Below are 22,845 nucleotides of genomic sequence, written 5' to 3' on the forward strand. Positions count from 1 at the left end.
AACTTGCTAACGTGAGCTGTCAGCTTGTGTAGTTTTCCTGACCCCAGCTTTATTTTCTCAGCTCCCTCCCACCCCCAACACCCCACTTCCTCCACTTTATTGCCAGGTTCCTGTGTACATTTTGTAAAAACTTAAGTAATATACATGGTACTCCACAGTGGTCCTAGTGTCATTGTCTGTCAAGTAGTGGGACCTGGGACAATAGAGCTGACAAAAAGCAAACTAAAGTCTTGTGCAATGACCCGCTGTATTCAGAGCCTCAGACAGTTTATATTCCAAAGTTGTGAGTAAAGGCCTCAGGAGTCCAGCTGCACACAACCAAAAGAAGAAGCTGTGTATGCTTTCCATGAAGGCATGCATACACAGGGTGGTAACATTAAATTGAATAACAATAGCCAGCAGTAACACTGAGTAACCTGAAGTAACTCAACTCCACTACACCCGGGAGAAGTTCCCAGGTGTAGGAGCACAAAAATGTGGTCCAAGAACAAGTCCATGTTTTAAAGAAAGTGGGGTCACAAGGCTCTTGTTTCTTGAGTTTTCATAAGCACTCGGAATTCTCCTCACATGGCTCCGTTCCTGAACTGTGTTCCATCAGTTGAGTTTATTTTTTAATACTTTTTTGAGATAAGGAGATCCTCCCACTTCACCTCTGAGAGTTCAAGTAGGTGTGGTGGCACATACCTGTGATGCTCCCTCAGGGAGGCAGAAGCAGGGCAGGTCAGAGCCTCCCTTATCTGTATGTTGACTTTTAGGTAGATTATGCTATTTTGATGCCAAGGAACTCCCGGTGGAGCCAGCTTGTGAGGCAGTAATGCCAAAAAGCTGCTCATGAGAAATGAATTCCTAGGACGAAAGTCAGCTCTCCAGTTTAGGTCAGTTTGACAGGCAAAAAGCCTGGAAGCTGTTCTTGAGGATCAGAGTTCCATGGAAATTCCCCTCCCGGAGGTTTGGCGGTTTCTCCTAAACCCATAATAATCAAATTTCCACCGCATTAGTCTAATGCATAGATTCACGTGCACTCTATTAAGCATTACCTTATAGTAAATGCCTTTTAAGATTGTATTCTAACATAGCTAAAGCCTTTTCCCAGTGTTCTTAGATTCCAGATAGCAGCAAGGAGTTTAACCTATTCAGTAACTAATTTAGCTCTACCATAAAACAATTAAGCACTAGGCATAAATTCAGTTGTCTGCAGAAAGAGTCTGGAATTCTCACTGAGATAAAAATCCTTATTACGGACTACATCCCATGCCAAGAGCAAATTAATATACTATACTGATAAATGGGAATTCTCCATAATACATAGATAAGAATTAACAAGGCCTAAGAATTCCAAGGTTCATGACACTACTTTATTCCTGAAGCCAGGCAAGAGTTTATACCCCCCTAGCCCAATTAACGCTAAAGTGTGAATCCAAGGCAGGTGCTAATCTCTAAAGTAAACTTAGTCCTTTTGAAGTCACTCCTCTTGCATCTGGAGGGATACTTATCCCTAACATAAACATTTATCTGGTTCCTGCAAATTCTTTTTGTAGTCACTCCTCTTGCACCTGGAAAACTTCAATGTACCGTATCCATTATGTTTTACAATTTATGATATTCGCTGTAATATAATTAGTCTAAGCTCGACCAGAAAATTACATTCAGATTCAACACCTCTCTTGTGTGTGTGTCTGTCTGTCACCCCGTCCTAAGCTTTGCCCACCTACTCTAGAGAACCGTATTACGCAGGCACGGGACCCAGAGGGTCTGCGGCATTTTGAGAAACTGTCTCAGTTTTTTCTAAAAATCAGAATAATATAATTTTGTGCTGTTATTACCTGAGTCCTAAATCTAGGGCTTAATACCATGTTTACCTCTGAACTATGCCCCCATCTCTGTAGACTGTACTATTTTATTAAGGAATTATGGTGTTTGTTACAAAGGATGTATTTTCTTTTCTTTTCTTTTTTTTTTTGCTTTTTGAGACAGGGTTTCTCTGAATAGCCCTGGCTGTCCTGGAACTCACTTTGTAGACTAGGCTGGCCTCGAACTCAGAAATTCGCCTGCCTCTGCCTCCCGAGTGCTGGGATTAAAGGTGTGCGCCAACACGTCCGGCTCTTTTTAAATTAATATCTGAGTAATGTTGAACAAACTTGTGAATAGTTCTTTAGAGAGGAAGCATTTGTTCTGTTTCTTTGCAGGCTTACTGCAGTATTTTATACCTTAAACCAAGAATGCAGATCATCATTCGTGGACAGAAAGTGAAGACACAACTAGTTTCCAAGAGTCTTGCCTACATTGAACGTGATGTTTACCGACCTAAATTTTTAGTATCCTTTATTTATAATATGTAAACATAGCAAAGCATATTCAAAATCATTTGCTATTTTCCTTTCTATCCTTATAACAGTTTTTTAAATTTCATTTGTGTGTGTGTAGATCAGAGGACAACTTGCAGGAGTCCTTTCACCATGTGTCCCAGGGATTAAACTCAGTTTGTCAACATAGTGGCCAGCATCTTTATCCTCTGATCTATCTCACCAGCCCTCTCTCATAGAGTTCCACGCTCCAGATTGCTTTTCTACATGTACTTTAGGTGTGATTTGGACACTGGCTGATTCCAAGTCCTTTTAAAAATAGTTATTTTTATTTTATGTGTTGAGTGTTTTGCCTTTATATGTATTTGTACCATTTGGGTACCTGGTGCCCAAGGAGACCAGTAGAGTCTGTCAGTCAGATCCTGTGGTACTGAGATGGTTGTGAGCTGAGAATCAAATTGTATCCAAGACGAGACCGTCTGTCCAGCCCCTGTCTGTCTGTTGGGGTTTATTAGTAAGATAGACTGGGTCAGGAAGGGAATGAATGTTGTATTCAGAATTTTCCTTAATATTTCTTAAGACTAGAACAGTGAGAATTACTTTTGGATTCAACTGCAGAAATAAAGATCACTATGGGATAATGATGTATCACAAAAACAGACTCATCAAGGCTTATGAAAAAGTAGGATGTCAGTTAAAGGTAAGATTTATATTTGAAATGTTTTTAGCAACGGGTAGTGTATTAGGTTGGAGGTCATTTTAATGTGGTTCTGGTTTTTTTTCTTTTTGCTCATGACTTTTTTGGTGTCTTTTTTTGGAGGTGGGAAGGGGTGTTTGTTTTTTTGAGACTGGGTCTCTTTATACAGCCCTGGCTCTGCTGGGATTCACTATGTAGCTTAGAGTGGTCTTGAATTAATTCCAGGAGATAGATCTGCTGACCTTTGCCTTCCAAATGCTGGTATTAAGGTGTGTGCCATCCCACCTGGGTAGGCATCAGTCATTTAGAAGCATTCATTTCTCATTTGATTCCCAGTAGTCTGTCTTACAGGAGGAGCGAGAGAGCTTATTTTACCTTACAGGTTTGGAAATTGGCACTGGTAAGTATATAGCTTGCTCAAGACTTCCTGGGAAGTGTAGTTCTGAGGCACAGAAGTACATCAGCGTTTTAATTAGTGCTTATAAAACCAGCCTGAAAACCAGTACCCGATAGATTAGCACTGCGCCCGACACACACACACACACACACACACACACACACACACCCCAGGCCTCAGGTTGGCAGGCTTGGTAGCAGGAGCCTGTTCACTGACCTGTCTTTCTGGCCCTAGAATTACTACTGCCCTTTAAAGTAACTTTTATTGTTGTAATGTTTTTTAGGTTGTTAGTCATAACCCACCATGTAGTTTGTGCTGTATATGTTAGAGTATTGTGTTTTCGAGATCTTGGGTGGCAGTTATAAGAATGAGTCGTCCTGGTACAAGGTTTGTTGTTTGATTTAAATATGAAGCACTTGAGTGAATTCTCGCCTCCTCCTTGCACAGGGCCCATGTTGGTCTGTGTGCCCTTCTACTTTAGTGCGCACTGCCGAGGTGAGCGCATGCTGAAGAGTTTAGGGCTAGGTGTGTTCTCTTTCTTTTTCCCTCCCGAGTGTGTTGGGTTTTGTTTTCCTTTAGAGTCTCAGTTTTTATAGCATGTCTTATGAGTTGTGTATAGCACGGCAGTGTGGATGTTTAGACTGCAGCTGCAAGCGTCCATTGTGTGCTGGTCAGAGGTGGCAGGGTGAGCACTGCTGCTTCTCAGCGCAGCAGGACTGTTCATGTGGGGAGGCTGACTGTGACTCACACATGGCAGGGGACACTCCCTCCCCTTGCTTGTCAGTTTGCACACTTCTCAGCTAAACACATGTAGAATGGATTTGGAAGAAAACTAATATATTTAGGAATTATTTTTAAAAAAAATTCTAAACACTTACTTGGAAATTTCATGGGAGTCATATAAGATAAAGTATGGCACAGTAAGTTTATGATGTAAATCTTAGACATCATGCTTGATGTCTAAAATGCTGTTTTATTATATATATTTCAGGCAAACAACATGGGTGTTGGAGTGGTTGGAATTATAGAATGTAATTTCCTTAAGCCAACTCATAATAAGCAAGATTTTGACTACACTAATGAGTACAGGTATGTTGCCCATTTAAGTCACTAATGCTCTGAGGAAATGTGTTAATAAGATGGCTACACTAGTCATCCCTCCATTCCTTTAGCCAGAGGATGTATTTGAGATGGGCTCTTGTGTAGCATAGACTGGTTTTGACCCATCTATAGTCTATGCTGCCTTGAACGTCTGAGCATCTTGCCTATATACACCTTCTGAGTGCTGTGACTACATGTACCCCAGCACCATGCAGGCAGGAATTTGCTCTGTTGTGACTCAAGAATAATATATCACATTGGGAAAACCAGAATTGTATTACTCTGCTCGTGGTGGGATGCATGACAACTTGTGAGATGAAAGAAGTCTTTCAGTTCCCTTTTCTGGATGAGCCACTTACTGTTTTAAAGTGTGTATTATATGTATGCGTCTAAGTGTGGGCCTAGCATATGTCTAGTGAATGCAGGTGTCCAGAAAAGATGTTGGGTCCCCTGGAGCCAAAGTTTCAGGAGGTTGTCAGACATGTGCCGGGAACTGAACAGATGTCATATGCAAGAGCAATAAGTTCTCTTAACTTCTGAACCATCTCCTCACATCCATAGAGTTTCTGGATTTTTTTTTTTATTGCTATGATACAACACTATGACCAAGGCCACTTAGAAGAGAAAGCATTTAACTTGAAGCTTATTTTACAGAGGGTGAGTATGTGAGCATCACCAATAGGAGCATGGTGGCAGGGAGGCATGGCGCTGGAACCGTGGTGGGGAGCTTATATCTTTGTCTACAAGTACAAGCCAGAGAGAGAAAGCTGAGAAATGGTGTGAGCTTCTGACACCTCAAAGCCCACCCCATAGTGACACACCTCCTCCAAGGCCACACTTTTTAATTCTTTCTAAATAGTTTTACCAACGTGGGGACCAAGTAGTCAAAATATGAGCCTATGACCCCCATTCCATGGCCCACATAGGGGCATGGCTGTAATGCTGACTACGCTCAGTCCAACTTTAGGAATCCTCAGTCTTTGATACTCTCAACACAATTCAAAAGTGCAGAGTCTCTTGTGGCACTCAAGGCAGTCTCTTAACTGTAACCCCTCTAACATAAAACAGTGCGTCACATACTTCCAAGAATGGCTTGGAATAGACATTATTATTCCAAAAGCAGGGAGTGAGGACAGTAAGGAAATGCTGGACCAGAACAAGACCAGAACCCATCCAGACAGACCCGCCCTGAAGCTCCATATCTGATGTAAAAGGCTGAGATGACTCTTCTGTCCGCTGTTTTGTGTTTGGTTTTGAGACAGTCTTTGTAGTCCCTGCTGTCCTGGCGCTTGTAGGTCAGGCTGGCCTTGAACTCACAGATAGACAGGTTCCGTTTGTTTGGTTCTATGTTTATTTTGATTGTCTGTGAAGTCAGAGAGTAGGTCTGGGCGTCAGTTACCACACCCGGGTCATCTGGTTGGAGACAAACACCTGTACTTTCTGAGTCATACTGGATGCCTCTTGGATAGTTTCAGTATTGAAACCAGCATCATTGATCACATTGATTGAAAGAAAAGCAGAAATACCAGACATCTTCATATACACAGAAAGATGCACTTAAAAGTTCAGTACCCATCTGTGAAGTTTGTTGTTCTGGGTTTTTGGTTTTTTATTTGTTAATTTTATTTTATGTACATGGGTGTTTTGCCTACATCTATGTCTGTGTGCCCTTTGTGTGTATTATAATACCTGTGGAAGTCTGCAGAGGGCTATGGATCTCCTGGAACTAAAGTCACAGATGGTTATGAGTCACCATGTAGGTACCAAGAATCAAACTTGGGTCCTGTGGATGAATACTCAGTGTTCTTAATCACTGAGATTCCTCTGGCCTTTGCTGGATTATAGAGTCTCACTGTTTAGATCTGGTTGGCCTGGAACTTGCTATGCAGACTGGCCTGGCCTCAAACTCACAAAGATCTGCCTGCCTCTGCCTCCTGAATACGGGAATCTAAGGTGTCTGTTACCACACCCAGTCCCCACTTGTGAGGTTTTTAAAGGAACCTTTATACTTAGCAATTGAAGGGCATGTTAAACAGTTTATAAAAGGCAAGTGAGCATAATTTCTAATGGTAATTATTGGTAGGCTTCCTCTAAAAGTGAGAGTGAATGAGAGTGGCAGCTATTACATTGTTCCTGAGGCAGTGGCTGGCCAAGTGGCTCAGTGGGTAACGTGCTTGTTGTACAAGCCTGGCAGCCTGAGTTTGATCCCCAGAGCCCATGATAAAGTTGAGAGCAGAAGAGAGAACTCCTGAAAGTTGTCCTCTGACTTCAGCATTTATAACAACACACACATAATATGCACATGAGAACACACAGTGTTCAGATTGAAAGACTGGAAAGAAAAGTAACTTTTTCCAGTCAGAGCTGGGCTGCTGACTTAAGACCTATAATCCTAGTGGTGGAAAGCAAAGTAGGGCAGGAGAATTGAGTGTCAAACCCTCTGGTCTATAGACTGAGGTGTGGGACCCTAGCTTAAGAAATACTATTAATAAAGGGGGGAAATCACCTTTATGGAGTACCTGTGATCAGAAAATATGAAGACCTATAAACTAAGCCATAGAACATTGTAGGGTGGGATTCAAACCTCAGATGTAAGTTAGTGTCAGTACTTAATAGGTCATCTGTTTTACATTCCTGCAAGGACTTCTGTCAGGGCTGTCTAAGACAGTCAGTCCCTGCAAAAGAAAGCAGGTGGACTAATTTTGAATGTTTATTGTTTTTTCTCTACTTTATATTATTTAATCATTGTTAGATTACACTAAATGTATACTGAGTCTATTTTATGTAAGGATGGACAGATGGTCTTTCATAGCCATTTATGCATCTGATGGTATGGGTTATCTCAGAGATTACAGTGTCATGGGAGAATGACGATTTCTACAGAAATGCTGTCTGTGGCAGTCCTACAACTAGAGCTCAAGGGTTCCCTCTCACGGGGCAGGTGTCCCACTACTGACACCCCAACCAGCTAGGCAGGGGTTTATACAGGACCAGAAACAGACAAAAACCAAACCCTCCAAAATAAAAAGGGCCTGCTCGATGTGGGTAAAGTGTATCCCTGATGCCTGTGCAGATTATTGGCTAGTTTTCAAAAACCAATAGTTTGATAACTAAAGCTGTATATTAATGTACATCCTCTGACCTTGTTCCCACTCTGGGTGTATTCTTAGGAGAAAGTACGGTAGTTGCATAGCTTGAGGTCTGCATATTGATAGTCATCTCTCTCACACTGACACAGATGTAGGCCAGATTAGACCAGATTAAAAGTAGATAAAGGCAGGTTTATTAGGAGGCAGCTCTCAGGTGGGTTCACTGGTCTTACAGGTGGAGGTCACACATTCAGGATAAAGCAAAGGGGATTTATAGCACCCAGGCAAGGTGCGATGGTGACATGCCAGCAAGGAGCTGGGGTTGTGTCCATACATGATCAAAACTGAAACCCTGGGCAGGAACTCTCGGGTGGGTTGCTGGGAACTGATGGCATGAACCTAGAGTTTTCTCCAAGCGGACAATGTGTGTGCATGTATGTGCATGTATGGTGTATGTATGTGTATGTGTATGTATGGTGCATGTATGTGTATGTATGGTGTATGTATGTGCATGTATGGTGTGTATGGTCATGTATCTGTGAGTACAGAGGCTGGGAATGAGGGCACACAGGGCTTCCTAGCTTGTGCAAGGGATGGGTAGGGATTCCAGCCTAATGTGTGATGATAAAAAGATTAGGAAGAATCAAGAAATGTTGCATTAGGAAGGCAGATGAGTTGTCGCCTGGGCCTCGGCATGTGCTTCTATAAAAGGATGTCCTGGGGCTCAAAGTAGAACTCCAGGAATTGAGTGCGAGCGAGCGAGTCACATTGTGATTGCTGTCTGCAACTCTAGCCTGCCAGACTTAAATAGGAAAACCCAGTTTGGGGACTTTTGGTCTTCCTTCTCCTCTTCCTCCTCCTTCTTTTCCTCCTCCTTTCTTCTTTTCCTCCTCTTCCTTCTTCCTTCTTTCTCCTCCTCCCTCCTCCTTTCTTTTTCTTCTTCTTCTTTTTTTTTTTTTTTTTTTTTTTCCCCCTTTCTCTATATAACCCCTGCCCTCTGGAACTTGCTCTGTAGACCACACTGGCCTTGGAAAACATGGAAATCTGCCTCTGCCTCCCAAGTGCTAGGATTAAAGGCAGGCCCCACCATTGCACAACAGAAGATCCTTTTTTTAAAAAAAAAGCTTTATTTTAAATTCTGAGTGTCACATTAACTTTAAAATCTGATGTTGGCAGGGCATGCTGGCACATGCCCTTAATCCCAGCACTCAGGAGGCTGAGGTGGGCAGATCTCTGTGAGTTTGAGGCTAATCGTTCTACATAGTAACTTCTTGAGTAACTAGGACTATGTAAAAAGACCTGTCTCAAAAACACTTTACATGGCAGCAGCAGCAGCAGCCATGAATCTGTGAGTGATTAGCAAGGAGCCTCTGGCCTCTCAGAAGTTGATAGCCAGCAGAGGACCTGGTGTCCTGCCCTTTCTTCTGGTTGCATCATACATGTTAGACAAGTGCAGTGTGCTGACTCTAGGCCACTCCATCCCTTTCCTTTTGTTTCTGCTCACTCCTTACCTTCTAGACAAGTCTAGGAACTTACAGTGGCCTTTATAGAAAAGTAGCAAGCTTGAATGTTTGTTTATTAGCCATACAGTTGGAGATTTTTCCATCCTCACAATACTCTTTTAATCATTACTAGAGTTCTTTGTTTTATCTTTACCTTTTAAAAATTGACATTGAATTGATATTTTATTTTTTCTTGAATTAATGTTATAATTTTTTTTAAGGCTTACAATACTAGCACTAGGAGAAAAGCTGAATGATTATTGGAATGAAATGAAAGTGAAAAAAAATGCAGAATATCCTGTAAACTTGCCAGTCGAAGACATACAGTAAGTACTGAGCACTGAATTCTGACATACCATTAGAGATGATGGTACTGCTGTGGCCTTCCACAAGCTCAGGGTGATGCTAAAAAGTGAATCCACACACTCCAAATTAGTGAGTTGATGTTTGTTAATATCATTTATTTCATCTTGTTTTGTTTTTTATTTAATGTGTATGGGTGTTTGCTACATGTATACTCTATGCACTACCTGTGTGCCTGTTGCTTGCAGAAACTAGACAAGGGCATTGGGTGTCCTTGCACTATTGGAGAAGCAGCAGTAACCAAGGTGCTGGCCCTGTGCCTTTATAAACATGAAAAACTGCCAGCAAAAGTTAATTCAGAGATCTCAGGAAACCAGGGTTGTTAGCTTTACTTCTTGCATTGTAAACTTTGAGTTCATTTGAGGTTTTGTGTTAATAAGGCCTTGTTTATACAGAGTACCTCTTAAGTTTTATTCTGGGTCCACTGTTAAGCAAGGTGTAGTCCAGCTCTTGTTTTGTGTGGTTTGCAGGAAAGTCTCAGTAAGTTTACTCTGGGTCTGAGCTTGAATTCCTGCCTTTGCCTCCCGAGTGCCTCGCCCATAACTGTTTTAAAACTGCACTGAGAACGTTACTCAGGAGGGAAGAGAGGCATAGCTCAGCCAAAAGGTGCTCTCTAGCAAGTGTGAGGACTCTAGAATCCAGGTGAGATGCTGGGCATGGGGTCATGCACTTGTAATCCCTGCTTGGGCTGGCTGCTCAGTCAGCCTTGCCTATGTGGTGACTTCTAGGCCAGTGAGAGAACCTGCCTCAAGAAACATAGTGTATAGTGTTGTTAAAGAAAGACGCTGGAGGCTAACCTCCGGCCTTTATAAGCACAAGTATACATGCATGCAAACATACGAAGACAAAGAATTATTTTGTCAGTTACTGTTGAGTCAGGTAGCAGGCAGAGACTGTAGGATGAAGAATTGGAAACTATCTGGGCATGGTGACATATACCTTTGATTCCAGTATTCAGGAGTCTGAGATAGGTGGATCTATAATTTGGAGGCCAGCCTGGTCCCCATAGCAAATTCCAGGCCATCCAAGCCTACTCATAATGATACCAGACACAGAAATCCAAAAAGAGGGTGAAAAATAAGTTTGATTCAGTCTACAGTTGAAACCCTGTCTCAAAGAGAAAATCTTATGTAAAATGAGTCTTCATAATTTCTTTTCTTTTTTAAATTTCTTACTTAAGTATATGGATGTATTGTCTGCTGTGAATCTCATGGGTGTCTGACATCCCCCTGGCTGTCAGATCCCTGGAAGTGGAGTTAGAGGTAGTTGTGAGTGTGGTGGGACTTGAACCTGGGTCCTCTAGAAAGCAGCACGTGCTCTTACCCAGGGAGTTGCCTCTAGCTAACTTCTAACATAACTTCTTTCTAAGACTTTTCTCTCCTTCCCTCTCCCATCTCCCACCTCTGATTTTCAACACAGTGTTTCTCGTGTAACCATGGCTATCCTGGAACTTTGTCTATAGACCAGGCTGTCCTTGAACTCAGATCCACCTGCCTCGCCTCTTAAGTGCTAGGGTTAAAAGAGAACATTCTCTCCTACTCCTAACCCCTTTAAAGGCAAGGTCTCAGTGCAGGCCTGGGTAGCCTGGGACATACAGACATCCTTCTGCTAGAATTAAAGATTTTTAAATTGTTGTATTCAAGTTGGTGTGTGACGTAACCTCCTGAAAGTTACCAATATTTGGAAACTTAGTTTTACATTACAGTAAATGCAGTTTAATCACACAATTTTCAGGATTGGAAATAAGCAGATACTTAGTGTGGAAACAACTTAGTAAATAAAGGAAATACTTCAGAGTTGATAATTCCATTTGACTATTTTGTTTTTGTTTTGTTAAAGGAAGCGTCCTGATCAGACATGGGTTCAATGTGACGCTTGTCTAAAGTGGCGAAAGTTACCAGATGGGATAGATCAGCTTCCAGAAAAATGGTATTGCTCCAATAACCCTGACCCACAGTTCAGGTACCATATAGTTGGTGGCACCCTTTCTGGAAAGGCAGAAAGTACTATTGGGGGTGTTTGAACAGTGCTTGTGATGTGTTATTCCATGTGATTTTCCTGCCTAGAAACTGTGAAGTTCCGGAAGAACCTGAAGACGAGGATTTAGTGCATCCTACTTACGAGAAAACCTATAAAAAGACGTGAGTGTTGTGCGAGGGTGGTGAAAAGTGATGTCCAGACCATGAGCAAGGCTTGTCCAGTGTCCTGTGTGTCCAGCACAGGTACCACCTGCACTGATGGCTGTCCTAGCTTCACATATTTCACCGTCTGAGTCCTATTAAGTGACCTGTGCATAGACACTTGTAATGAGCTTAGTCTTGACAGAAAAGGTAACGTGTACAGTGACAGAAATTGAGGAGCCTGGACCCAGAGGTTAAAAGGCACTGGCTGTTTTCCCAGAGGATCCAGATTTGACCATGCAGTGGCTCTCAGCTGCCTGAAACTACGTTTTCAGAGAGCTCTAAGCATATTGTAAAGCCCTTGAGTCTGTAACCTATTTTCCTGGCCAGTCAAAGTTTGTCAGTTGTCTCTGTTTACCGTGCAACAATTACACTGGTTGAGTTTGCTTAGGGGTGGATACCCCGGATACCCCATGAAGATTCTGGAGTAATGGCCTCCTAAAGAGATTTCTACCTATGTGCTTATCTGTGCTTAACAATCTCCAGGGCGTAGGAAGACTTCCAAATAGTGACCACATAAAGTTATAGTTAGAACTTTCCCAACTAGACTCAGACATGATTTTTTTTGGGAAAAGACATAAATGTAAAAAGTTCCTAAGAATGCAGCATGCAGAGACCTAAAACCCAAAAGTGAGAGACAGTGACAGCAATGACAACGTCCAGCTCAGCACTGCTGGGACTGTGTCAACAGCTGTGCTGGCTTGGGGACTCTGCCATTGCCAGTGATATGGCTGTGCCAGAGGCCATTGCTGTAATAAATCTTTGTTACAGTCGTTTGGATAGCTTAAGTAGTGTGCCTAGTGATAAACAGGAAACGGAGGTGGGATAGGTGAAGTAGGGTTACTCAAATATACTGAACATAGAAGGCTAAAGGCTTCTCGTGTAGTTCTGCTATGTTTTGTATTTGTGTGTTACATGTATATTTGTATGTCTATGGAGACCATGGGTCACTCTCTCTCATGGTCGCGCTCCCCCCCCCCCTCGTTCCTCTCCCCCTTCCTCCCTCCCCTCTCTTGAGAGAGAAGGTGTTACTATGTAGCTCTGGCTGTCCTAGAACTTGCTTTTTGTAGACCAGGCTGTTCTCTCTCTCTCTCTCTCTCTCTCTCTCTCTCTCTCAAGCTTTATTTATTTTGTGTATGAATATGGGGACACTGTAGCTATCCAGATGATTGTAAGCTTTCATGTGGTTTTTGGGAATTTTAGGACCTTTATTCACTCCAGTTGGCCCTGCTCCAGTCAGCCCTGCTCCCTTAGTCCCTGCTCATTCTGGCCCAAAGATTTATTATTATAATTAAGTGCACTGTAGCTGTCTTCAGACACACAAGAGGGCATCAGATCTCATTACAAGTGGTTGTGAGCTACCAGGTGGTTGCTGGGATTTGAACTCAGGACCTTCAGAAGAGCAGTCATTGCTCTTACCTACTGAGCCATCACACACACACACACACACACACACACACATACACACACACACACACACACCAGGCTATCCTCAGATTCACAGAAATACTCCTGCCTCTGCCTCCCAAATAGTGGGATTAAAGGTGGAGACCCCACCACACCTGGCTCTCCCTGGTCTTTTTTTTTTTTTTTTTTTGGAGACAGGGTTTCTCTGTATAGCCCTGGCTGTCCTGGAACTCACTTTGTAGACCAGGCTGGCCTCGAACTCAGAAATCTACCTACCTCTGCCTCCCAAGTGTTGGGATTAAAGGCATGCGCCACCACTGCCCGGCTCTTTTTTTTTTTGTTTTCTGAGGCAAGGTTTCTAACTAAGTGGAGGTAGAGCTTTGCTGGCCTGCCAGTGAATGCTAGAGATGCTCCAGGATTCACCATACCAGTGCTGGGGTTACTCATGTTGTCAAGACCAGCTTTAGCTTAGATTCTAGGGCATTGGAACTTGGGTCCTCATGTCTGCTCAGCGAGCCCCTCACTGACTTAGCCATAACCCAGCTGTCTGTGTTGCATTTACTTAAGTTTCGCTGTGGCTTTGGAAGTAATGAAAGCCTTTGCTGTCCTTGTTCATGACCTGTGGCTCAGGCAGACATTGGGTGTACACTAAGACTTTTTTTCCTTTTTAAATGAAAGGAGAGAATGTGTACGGTGGGGGCTACTCCATAGTCTAAATACTCACAGTGATGACGATGGAACTGAAGCTAGCTAATTGTAGATGTTTGAGTCATGTGCAGTGTGCAACAGATGCAGCCCTTGAAAACAGGATGCGGAATGATGAGCAGGTAAATATCAAGGTGCTCATTTTTATCTTTCTTTTAAAGGAGCAAAGAGAGATTCAGGATCAGACAACCGGAAATACTCCCTCGAATACTCCCTCAGGTAATGAGACCTTTCATTTCATATCTGTCTTAATTTTTAGAAGTACTTGGTTTAACTGATGCTGAATTGAAAGGAACTTGTTGAATTTACATTCTGTCTCTCTCTTTTTTTTGTACCCATTCTTGATCTTTTCCCCAAGTCTTCGTAGCCCAACAACTTCTTAGACTGTTGACTTAATGTTTGTTGGGCCATTGCTGAGGTAAGACAGCAATTAAGAATCTTACCAGAAACTCAGACATGCTGAAATAAAGGCAGTACATGTCTGTGGAGTGCACTGCCATGAGCGGGACATGGCTGTCACACCTCTTCCCAAGTGTAGGGCTGTCAGGATCAGAGGTCTAGGGCAGTGGAGAGAACAAATGTGCTCTTAACTTAGCCCCGAGGGTTAGTTTTCTTAAGGGTGTGGTTCCTAGGAGGTTGACTTTGCTCCAGTGGTTGGCTCTCCCGGTCTGTATATGGGCAGCTGGGATGAAAAAGGCTCTTGTCATTACAGAGCTATATGTGGGCTTTCATACATGTACTTGCTTAGCCCTAGGAAGGCTGACACGGAAATCCTGAGGTAGAGGCCAGGCTGCTTGATATGCTGTGGTAGAATGGGTAGGATTCTTTGGCTATGTGTGACTATTTCTTGGGCAGGAAGTTTTGTTCTCCCTGGGGATATATAGGCTTATTTATAATTGCATTACAGTGCTTTTTAGTGTAGTGTTATGGGTGTAAACAGATCTTCCAAGTCATGAGTATATTAGGGTCACAGTGTGGTGAATCTGTTTTGCACTTTTGGGCTGTCGTTCGTGTTTGTTTTATGTTGGGGGCTGGACAAGGCTTAGTTGGCAAAAGTGCATAGCTGAGACTCTGGTACCCTATGCTTATAGTGAATGTCTGTAATCCCAGTGTTTGGAAGGCTGAAATAGAAAAATATATTCCACAAGTTGTAGTAGCCAGTCATTCTAGCCCAATGGGCAAGCTTCAGGTTCAGCAAGACCCTATATCAAAACAGGTGGAAAGTGAGTGAGCAAGAGAGGTAGGGTAGCATTGGCCTTTGCCTTCCACAGCGTGAGTCCACACATGCATACACACCAGCATTCACACATGCACACACAAAACTGAACACATCCATATATGCAATTAATAACAAGTTGCAAAACTATGCTACCCTTGAGTGCAGGCTCGTTCAGTTCACTGGTCCATTTGCCCATCCCAAATTAGCAAAAGAAATCCACATGCTTTGGGTAATTTCCAGTATTTTCTGGAGTAAAAGGAAAAGAGATTGCATGTATCTTGTGTTTGGCAAGTGTTACATTAAGAATATTAGTTCCTTTAAAATCCATTTTTTTTCCTCCAACAGATTAATCATGAGCTATTGTATCAGACAAGTGTTTCAAGTCAGAGCTTCTCCCCTGGGAAGGAGAGTGTTCCAAGACCACATCTTTCTGAAGTCACGAATCCCTTTGCAGCAAGGATTATAAATATCAACCTTGCTTCACCAACGTCTGAACCTGAGAACAATAGGTTAGTGGTGAAAATAACCTTTATTTGTAGAATACGCATGGACATGTATATGATTCTTCTACAGCAATTACAAAATTACAGTTCATGTGAATGTAAAAGGTGTCCAGGATTTTCCCCCCTACCTTTTTTGACCGTGTATTTAAATTAGCTAAAACCATGGACTGAGTGGGGGATACTAGCATATAAGGCAAACTCGTCTCCAGGACGTGGAGGAATCCAGAGTTTCAAGTTCACGCTTGCCAGCCTACAGGACTCTGTTGTTTGTCAGAAAACAACAAGGTTTTATGTGCACATGGGGCGTGTGTGTGTGTGTGTGTGTGTGTGTGTGTGTGCGTGTGCGTGCGTGCGTGTGTGATGTATTCTGTGGTTTGATCAAATCTCTACCTCTTGCTGGGTTGATCACATCATCTTACAAGAATCATGAACTCGTTCACATAGCCCACATCACACTCTGAGCATGTAATATATTAGGTGAGTAGATGGAGCAGGAATAGAGAAAGACAGACATGGACCGTGGATTTTGTTAGTTATCCCTAACTTAGTCAGGGGATGTTTTGTGATGAAGTGCTAAGTGGTGGCCCACTCAGAGGTGATAGAAGTGAGTCTAGGACCTAGGAGAGGCCGTCTTCAGACTGCTGGACACTAGGAGGTGAAAGGCCAGGCTCTCTGAGAAATCGTACAGCCTTCACATTCTCAGAGTAGAACTGAGGTGAGTTAGGTTGGTAGGGCAGTGACCTGGATGGGACTCAGTTCCCAACAGTATATAAAACCAACCAGGTGTGAGGGTGAACTCAGCTCTTAGGAAATGGAGGCAGGAAGACCAGAAGTTCAAGTTGATTGTTGCCTACATAGCAAATTCAGGACTAGCTTGAACAGAGAGTGCATGAGTCCTTTGTTCAAGGGGAACTAAACTAATTGACTGCATTAAATAAAGACAAGTGATTGTGCTAGAGGCCACTTAGGAAAGATGCTTGCCATGCCTGAGGCATCACTTGCCTTCCAGTCCCTGTGTGTTGAGAAGGTTCATAACTTAGCTGACATCTTGACTATGGCAGTCTGAAAGGCTGGCTGGGCTGGCTAGCTGTTCTGGAGAAGTCCTGGAAGCAAGTCTCTGGAAGCAGCAGCTTCCATGTCGCTAAGCTGGGATGGAAGGTCCCAGAATCTCAGCATCCCGGAGTGTGAATCTCTTCAGGGCTGCCTTTCTCTTCTTTCATCCTGCAGTACATTTCCGCAGCTGTCAAGCCTTGCTGTGGTGTTCTCCTCCCCGCGCCCTCAGACTGTGAGCCAGATGGACCCTTCCGTCATTAGACTACCTTTTTTTTTTTTTTTTTTTTCAGATGTTTTGTCACAGAAACAAAAGTTTTGTGTCTTGCCTGTGCTTTACAAACTTATTTTATATGTCCTTTTTTTCCCCAGCATGAAGCGGAAACTTGGTGTTTATTCATCAATTCTGAATGCAAAGACTCGGAGATTAAGTAATCCTCCAATTGAAAATTCATCTTACAAAAATGATGATGATGAAGATGTCATCATTTTAGAAGAAAATAGTACCCCCAAGCCTGCAGTAGATCTTGAAGTTAAATCAGATCTTGAAGTCAAGTCAGAACAGAGCCACACTGAGCAGAGCGGCATTCAGGTTGACAAGGTTGTAAGCAGTCCTAAGCCTTGTGTCCAGGCCAGTTCCACAAGCACCTCCACCTCCAGGAGTGACCCAGGCATTACCGTCTCCACTCAGACTGATGCACCAGGCCTGACCGTGAAAAAGGAAGAAAGTATGGAAGAGGACATGGGTGTGAGGAACGGCACAGCCACCCTGTCCTGTGTCGGTACTGAGGCAAAAGTGCAGGAGACCTCAGCTGAGTCGGTAGATGCCACTAGCCATCAGTTACAAGAACTGAGAAGTGAGCTGCTTGTAGTCACACAAGAAAGAGATGATTACAAGAGACAGTGCCAGATGTTTACTGATCAGATACAGGTGTTACAGCAAAGACTATTGGAGATGAACGACAAGTGCGTGAAGAAGGAGAAGTGCCACCAGTCTACGGAAACTGACACAGTGTTTGTACTTGAAAGTGTTAATGGTCAGGCTGAGAGCCCAGAGCACTTGGAATCTCAGTACCAGCAAGCCCTGCAGGAGATCGAAAGGCTGAAGAAACAGTGCAGCAGGCTGCAGCAGGTGAAGAGTGAGTGCAGCCAGTCCTCCTGCACTGAGAGCAAAAGCGAGGTGGACGAGATGGCCATGCAGCTTGATGATGTGTTCAGGCAGCTGGACAAGTGCACCATTGAGAGGGACCAGTACAAGAACGAGGTGAGTTGCCTGGGGCAGGTTTGTGCGCACTTTCACAGGGTAGTAATTGTGTTTATTGAATGCCCCGTACACCTTTGGTTCTTAACTGGGGAGTAGGACTCCTGCAGCGTTTTTGATTCTAGTAAAAGTGTCTAAAATTTGTCCTGATGAGATGGCTTTTGCGTAATGAATAAAGCCTTTGTTTTGCATGTCTGGAGTTCAGACCCTAGCACCTACCTAAAACATTGGACATGGACCTCTCTGATAGCAGCAGTGCTTGGGCGGCATATGGATTTGCAAGCTCTAGGGTCATCAAGAGAAGGTTACCCCCAAATGAAAGTGCAGAATCAGGAATTAAGGAAGATACCAAGGGGCTGGTGAGATGGCTCAGCAGGTAAGAGCACCGACTGCTCTTCTGAAGGTCCTGATTTCAAATCCTAGCAACCACATGGTGGCTCACAACCATCCGTAATGAGATCTGATGCCCTCTTCTGTCGTGTCAGAAGACAGCTATAGTGTACTTACATATAGTAAATAAATAAGTCTATAAAAAAAGGAAAATACTGAATATCATCCTCTGGCTTACACACACACTGATAATATATAAATAAAGAAATGGATACCTTAAACAAATGATTCGTATTAAACCAAGTGTGGTGGTAAATCCTGTAGTGCCAGCACTTGAGATATAGAGTCAAACATAAATTCTAGGTCATCCTTATTCATGGTAAGTTTGAGGCTGGCCTGGGCTCTATCTCCCCTCCTTGCCACTCCCCCCTCAATCCTGTCCAAAAAAATGGTTTGAGAGTACTAGAAAACAATGGGAAATGACTGGGTATGGGAATGAGTGTGCTGTAGTGATCAAGATGTTGCTAGGAAGCGAATAACTTATACTCGATATTGTAAGAGCTTATCCTGTGAGGCTAGTATGCGTTCATCTTAGCAAGCATGAGGCAGCCAGGCGTATCCTCATGGGGGATATGGTGCAAATGAAGTGGACCCTGCACCATCCAGACAGACTCCTGTGCTCTTGGTTGGCTCTTTAGTGCAGCTGTGGTCTGAGATAGATGGAGCCTCCAGGTTACAGGACAGAAGGGCTCTTTCTATTCTGTTGGCCTAATCAGAGCCTGGGAAACATACTTAAAACTGTTGAAGGGGTTTCCTTCTGACAGAGAAAAACAGTAGACATGAGGGTGTGAACCGTAGCCTGTGTATGTGTCCTACTTCAGAGGAACGCGCTTTGTTTTGAAGATAGAATCTTACTTACTCTGTAGCCCTGGCTAGACTGGAACTTGATGTGTAGGGCAGGCTGGCCTCAAATGCAGACCCACCTGCCTCTGCCTTTTAAGTGCTGGGATTAAATGTGCATCACCACGCCCAGTGTAAAGGGACAGTTTTTAAGTTTAATTATTTTATGCCTTTAGGTGTTTTCCCGGCATACATGCCTGTATCTTATGGGTGCCTGGTGCCCAGGAAGGCCAGAAAGAGGGTGTGGTGAGTTCCCCTGGAACTAGAACTGCAATAGTTGCAGGATCCTCAGTGAGCTGTCTCTCCAGCCCTATATACACACTCTTAATGTTAGATTATCTTGTGTTAAATGACAAAACATAAGCAAGTTGGTACAAGCTTTGGTTGTAACTTTAATAATATTACATGGTGTTCACATTCTAGGGTTCACTTAGTTTGTCAAATGATAACTAACACTTTTTCCTCACTACAAATTGATAAAGAAATGACTCTAAGTAAATGCAGCATGTCTAATGGAAAGTTCCTAAGGGCTGGGCTGGAGCTCAGTGGTAGATAGGCCTCCCCGGCAAGGCCTGGGTGTCCAGCGCTAAGAGAAAGGAAACAAACACGACTGGTAGGTGTGTGCATTCAATGTGTCACTTTATCAGGGTAGATCTTTACATGTCTTTCCTCAAACTTGCACTTGGACTGTATTTTTAAATTTTGTGCTTACCAAGTTTCTTTTTTGACAGGTTCAGTTGTTGGAAATAGAGAAGTCACACATGCATTCTCAGTGTGAAGAGCTGCAGACTGAAGTGGAGCAGCTGAAGTCCACAGGCCAACAGGCAGGGGCAGATGGTTCCACTTCAAGCAATGCTGAGGAGCCCGTCAGTTATGTGGATGGGGAAAGGTACTGAAGGCTTTTGCAGGGGGTTCACACATGCTCAGTAGAAAAAAACTATTCTCAAAAAGTCTCTAAGCAGAGCTTCTGATAAGGAAGGCTGAGAGATGGAGCACATCATTGCTTCAAGTTGCTAAGTTAAGGGATAGAAAATGGTTTGGATTATATAGGTAAAAAGTGAAAAAACTGGGCTTAATCTTTGAAAGTGGGCTAAATTTCACCATGACTGACATAGGACTCACCCCACCCCACCCCCGCCGTGTGTGTGTGTGTGTGTGTGTGTGTGTGTGTGTGTGTGTGTAATATTTAATATACTATTAATAACAGATGAGGACCAGGGCATCCTATTAACTGAGTAAGAGCTTGGGCTTTTGTTTAGATTTTAGTGGGGTTGGTGAAGGCTTTCCTTTGGTGTGCGATCCTAACTATTCACCATGTGGATGCCGGGTCCTGTGTAAGAACTACACAAACAAATCATTACCTGTCTCTCTGACCAAAGCAGCTTGGGGAGGAGAAGACTTCTTTGGCTCCAGGCCCCCGTGAGAGAAGGGAGAGCAGGAGCTGGAGGCAGGACGCGTGGAAGAGGGCTGACTGCTGCTCACTGCCTCACTCACTCCTGCGTAACCTCGAGTTATTCTAGTCCTGTCAACCTGACAAAGTCTACTAGGACAGACGGGTTTAGAGAAATCTCAGTTTAACTCAGCCTCCTTAACATTGCTCAGACCAAAGTTTTGGAAACTTACTCGATGACAGAAATTTTTATCCTTTTATTCGTAATTAAGGAACTGGGAGGTGGTGGTGCACACTTTTAATCCTAGCATTTGGGAGGCAGAGGCAGATGGATCTCTGTGAGTTCAAGGGCAGCCTGGTCTATAGAGCAAGTTCCAGGACAGCCAGAGCTACACAGAGAAACTGTGTCTCTAAAAACCATAATTAAGGAACAGTTCAGTTTTTTTTTCATCAGCAGGAAGTTGAAGTCCAAAGCCGCTCTTGATGAATATTGTCACTGTCGCACTGCTGTTTGTCCGGGGGTAGCAAGTGGGAAGTAACATCTAATTTGTATGTTGAACCACATGTTTTATAAAACTTGTTCTTGGACTTAGCCTAGCATCTAGTGAATCAATTGGCTGTTAATTAAATCCAGTTCTTTATGTGGTAGTGGTGGGGGTGGGGTTCTTTTCAATTTATTTTCTTTTATTCAACAGACATTTTCATCTTTTCACTTTTAAGTTCCATAAGAGAAGTCATTTATATTGTAGTTCTCACCTGATTAGCCAATGTCTGTGTTTGCAGCCTCAAACTTCGTTCTCTCCGAGTCAACGTAGGACAGCTGCTGGCTATGATCGTGCCTGATCTGGATCTTCAGCAGGTCAATTATGACGTGGACGTAGTCGATGAGATTCTAGGACAAGTGGTGGAGCAGATGAGCGAGATCAGCAGTACTTAAGTGCAGACGTCTGGTGATGGTTTGAGCTCTCACGTAACGTGTGCCAGGTCACAGACTGAAGAGTGGCATCTTTCTGTATTCTATGCATTCGAGTGTCCCAGGCACTGTGGACACACAACTCTTGACATAACCTGTGAACTGCTGGGATTGAGCAGCGTAATAGTGAACTTATTAGCCTCTGTTCTAAATGTCAATATTTGTATTAAGTCCACAAATATTTTTTTATTGCCCTAGAGACTGGTGTTTTTCACCAAGAGCTTTTCAGGTTGTTACAATACAGTTTGTGCAATTTTTATGGCTCCCTAAATGTATTTTTCTCAAAATCGAGGGCTGTGCCATAGTGTATGTAAATGGGTAAGTTGCTACTGTTGTTTCCTTAAATGAGCATAAGACAGGACTTGAAATAATGTCATGGCACTCCTAGCGGGGTCTGCTTGTAAGGGAATTGAGCATTACTGCTGTTTTCTATGAAATCCTGTCTCTGACATGATTCTGTTCATAGAGAGGAAAGCCAAAGCTAGCTGAGTTTGCCTGGCTTTTTCTTGTGGTAAGATTGCTAATTGTCAAGTAAAAAGTGTTTTCCAGGACAAAGAAAAGATCTTTAAAGTGTTAAAAAATATCCAGTGACAACCATGTTTACTTTGAAGCCCATTTTTGGCTGTTGATTCAGCATGAAGTGGGCACAATAATTATTTGAGATTTCTTTTTGTGAAATTTCCTGTATAGCCTTTGTAGGGTTACTGCAGGTTAATGTAAGCTGAGAAGGTAGTCTTTCTCAAACAGTACTGCATATCTTTTACTGTATTATGAATGTACGTGTTTTTTAGCCTGGAGTTAATCATAAATGGGCCTGGGATCATAGCACCACATGCTGTAAAATATGCTTTTACTGGTCCCAAGTTTTGTGCAATCTGACAAGAGGTGGCTTTTTATTATATATGTAACTGTATATAATTAAGAATCATATTTTCCACAACTAAAAATGTGTTATTTTTTCCAAAGTTTTATTGTTGCTATTTATTTTAACTTTTGTTTCTGAAAATTCAGTACATACTCATTTTGTGTGTGTGGTTAGCTACACATCTGTCGTATACGAGATTGAATCTTTATGTATATTACCTTCTGGGAATTGCAAATAAATTCAGTTCTTGTTTTTATTTACTTGATAAAGGTAACTGAAAGTTACTTTCTCATGAAGCTGATTTTCTCTTCAGTTGTTCTAATGTAACAGCAGATCCTCACCGTTCACAGCAGATCCTCACAGTTCACATCAGATCCTCACAGTTCACAGCAGATCCTCACCGTTCACATCAGATCCTCACAGTTCACATCAGATCCTCACCGTTCACAGCAGATCCTCACAGTTCACAGCAGATCCTCACAGTTCACAGCAGATCCTCACAGTTCACATCAGATCCTCACAGTTCACATCAGATCCTCACCGTTCACAGCAGATCCTCACCGTTCACAGCAGATCCTCACAGTTCACATCAGATCCTCACCGTTCACAT

The 22,845-nt window shown here is 43.0% G+C and overlaps 1 protein-coding gene across 1 annotated transcript in view; it reads left to right on the top strand.

Moving 5' to 3' along the window:
- The window catches only part of Morc3 (MORC family CW-type zinc finger 3), a 42,089-nt gene extending 19,592 nt beyond the window's left edge, over positions 1-22,497 (top strand). The window contains exons 7-17 of the mRNA XM_021185305.1: positions 2,187-2,315; positions 2,884-3,003; positions 4,389-4,486; positions 9,311-9,415; positions 11,292-11,414; positions 11,519-11,593; positions 13,906-13,963; positions 15,309-15,472; positions 16,889-17,780; positions 19,739-19,896; positions 21,181-22,497. Of these exons, the coding sequence (XP_021040964.1) occupies positions 2,187-2,315; positions 2,884-3,003; positions 4,389-4,486; positions 9,311-9,415; positions 11,292-11,414; positions 11,519-11,593; positions 13,906-13,963; positions 15,309-15,472; positions 16,889-17,780; positions 19,739-19,896; positions 21,181-21,334 (2,076 nt within the window). The 3' untranslated portion in view covers positions 21,335-22,497. The remainder of the gene's footprint in view (positions 1-2,186; positions 2,316-2,883; positions 3,004-4,388; positions 4,487-9,310; positions 9,416-11,291; positions 11,415-11,518; positions 11,594-13,905; positions 13,964-15,308; positions 15,473-16,888; positions 17,781-19,738; positions 19,897-21,180) is intronic.
- Positions 22,498-22,845: the final 348 nt, after the last annotated feature.

The sequence above is a fragment of the Mus caroli genome, chromosome 16, assembly GCF_900094665.2.
Source record: "Mus caroli chromosome 16, CAROLI_EIJ_v1.1, whole genome shotgun sequence".
Lineage (NCBI taxonomy): Eukaryota > Metazoa > Chordata > Mammalia > Rodentia > Muridae > Mus > Mus caroli.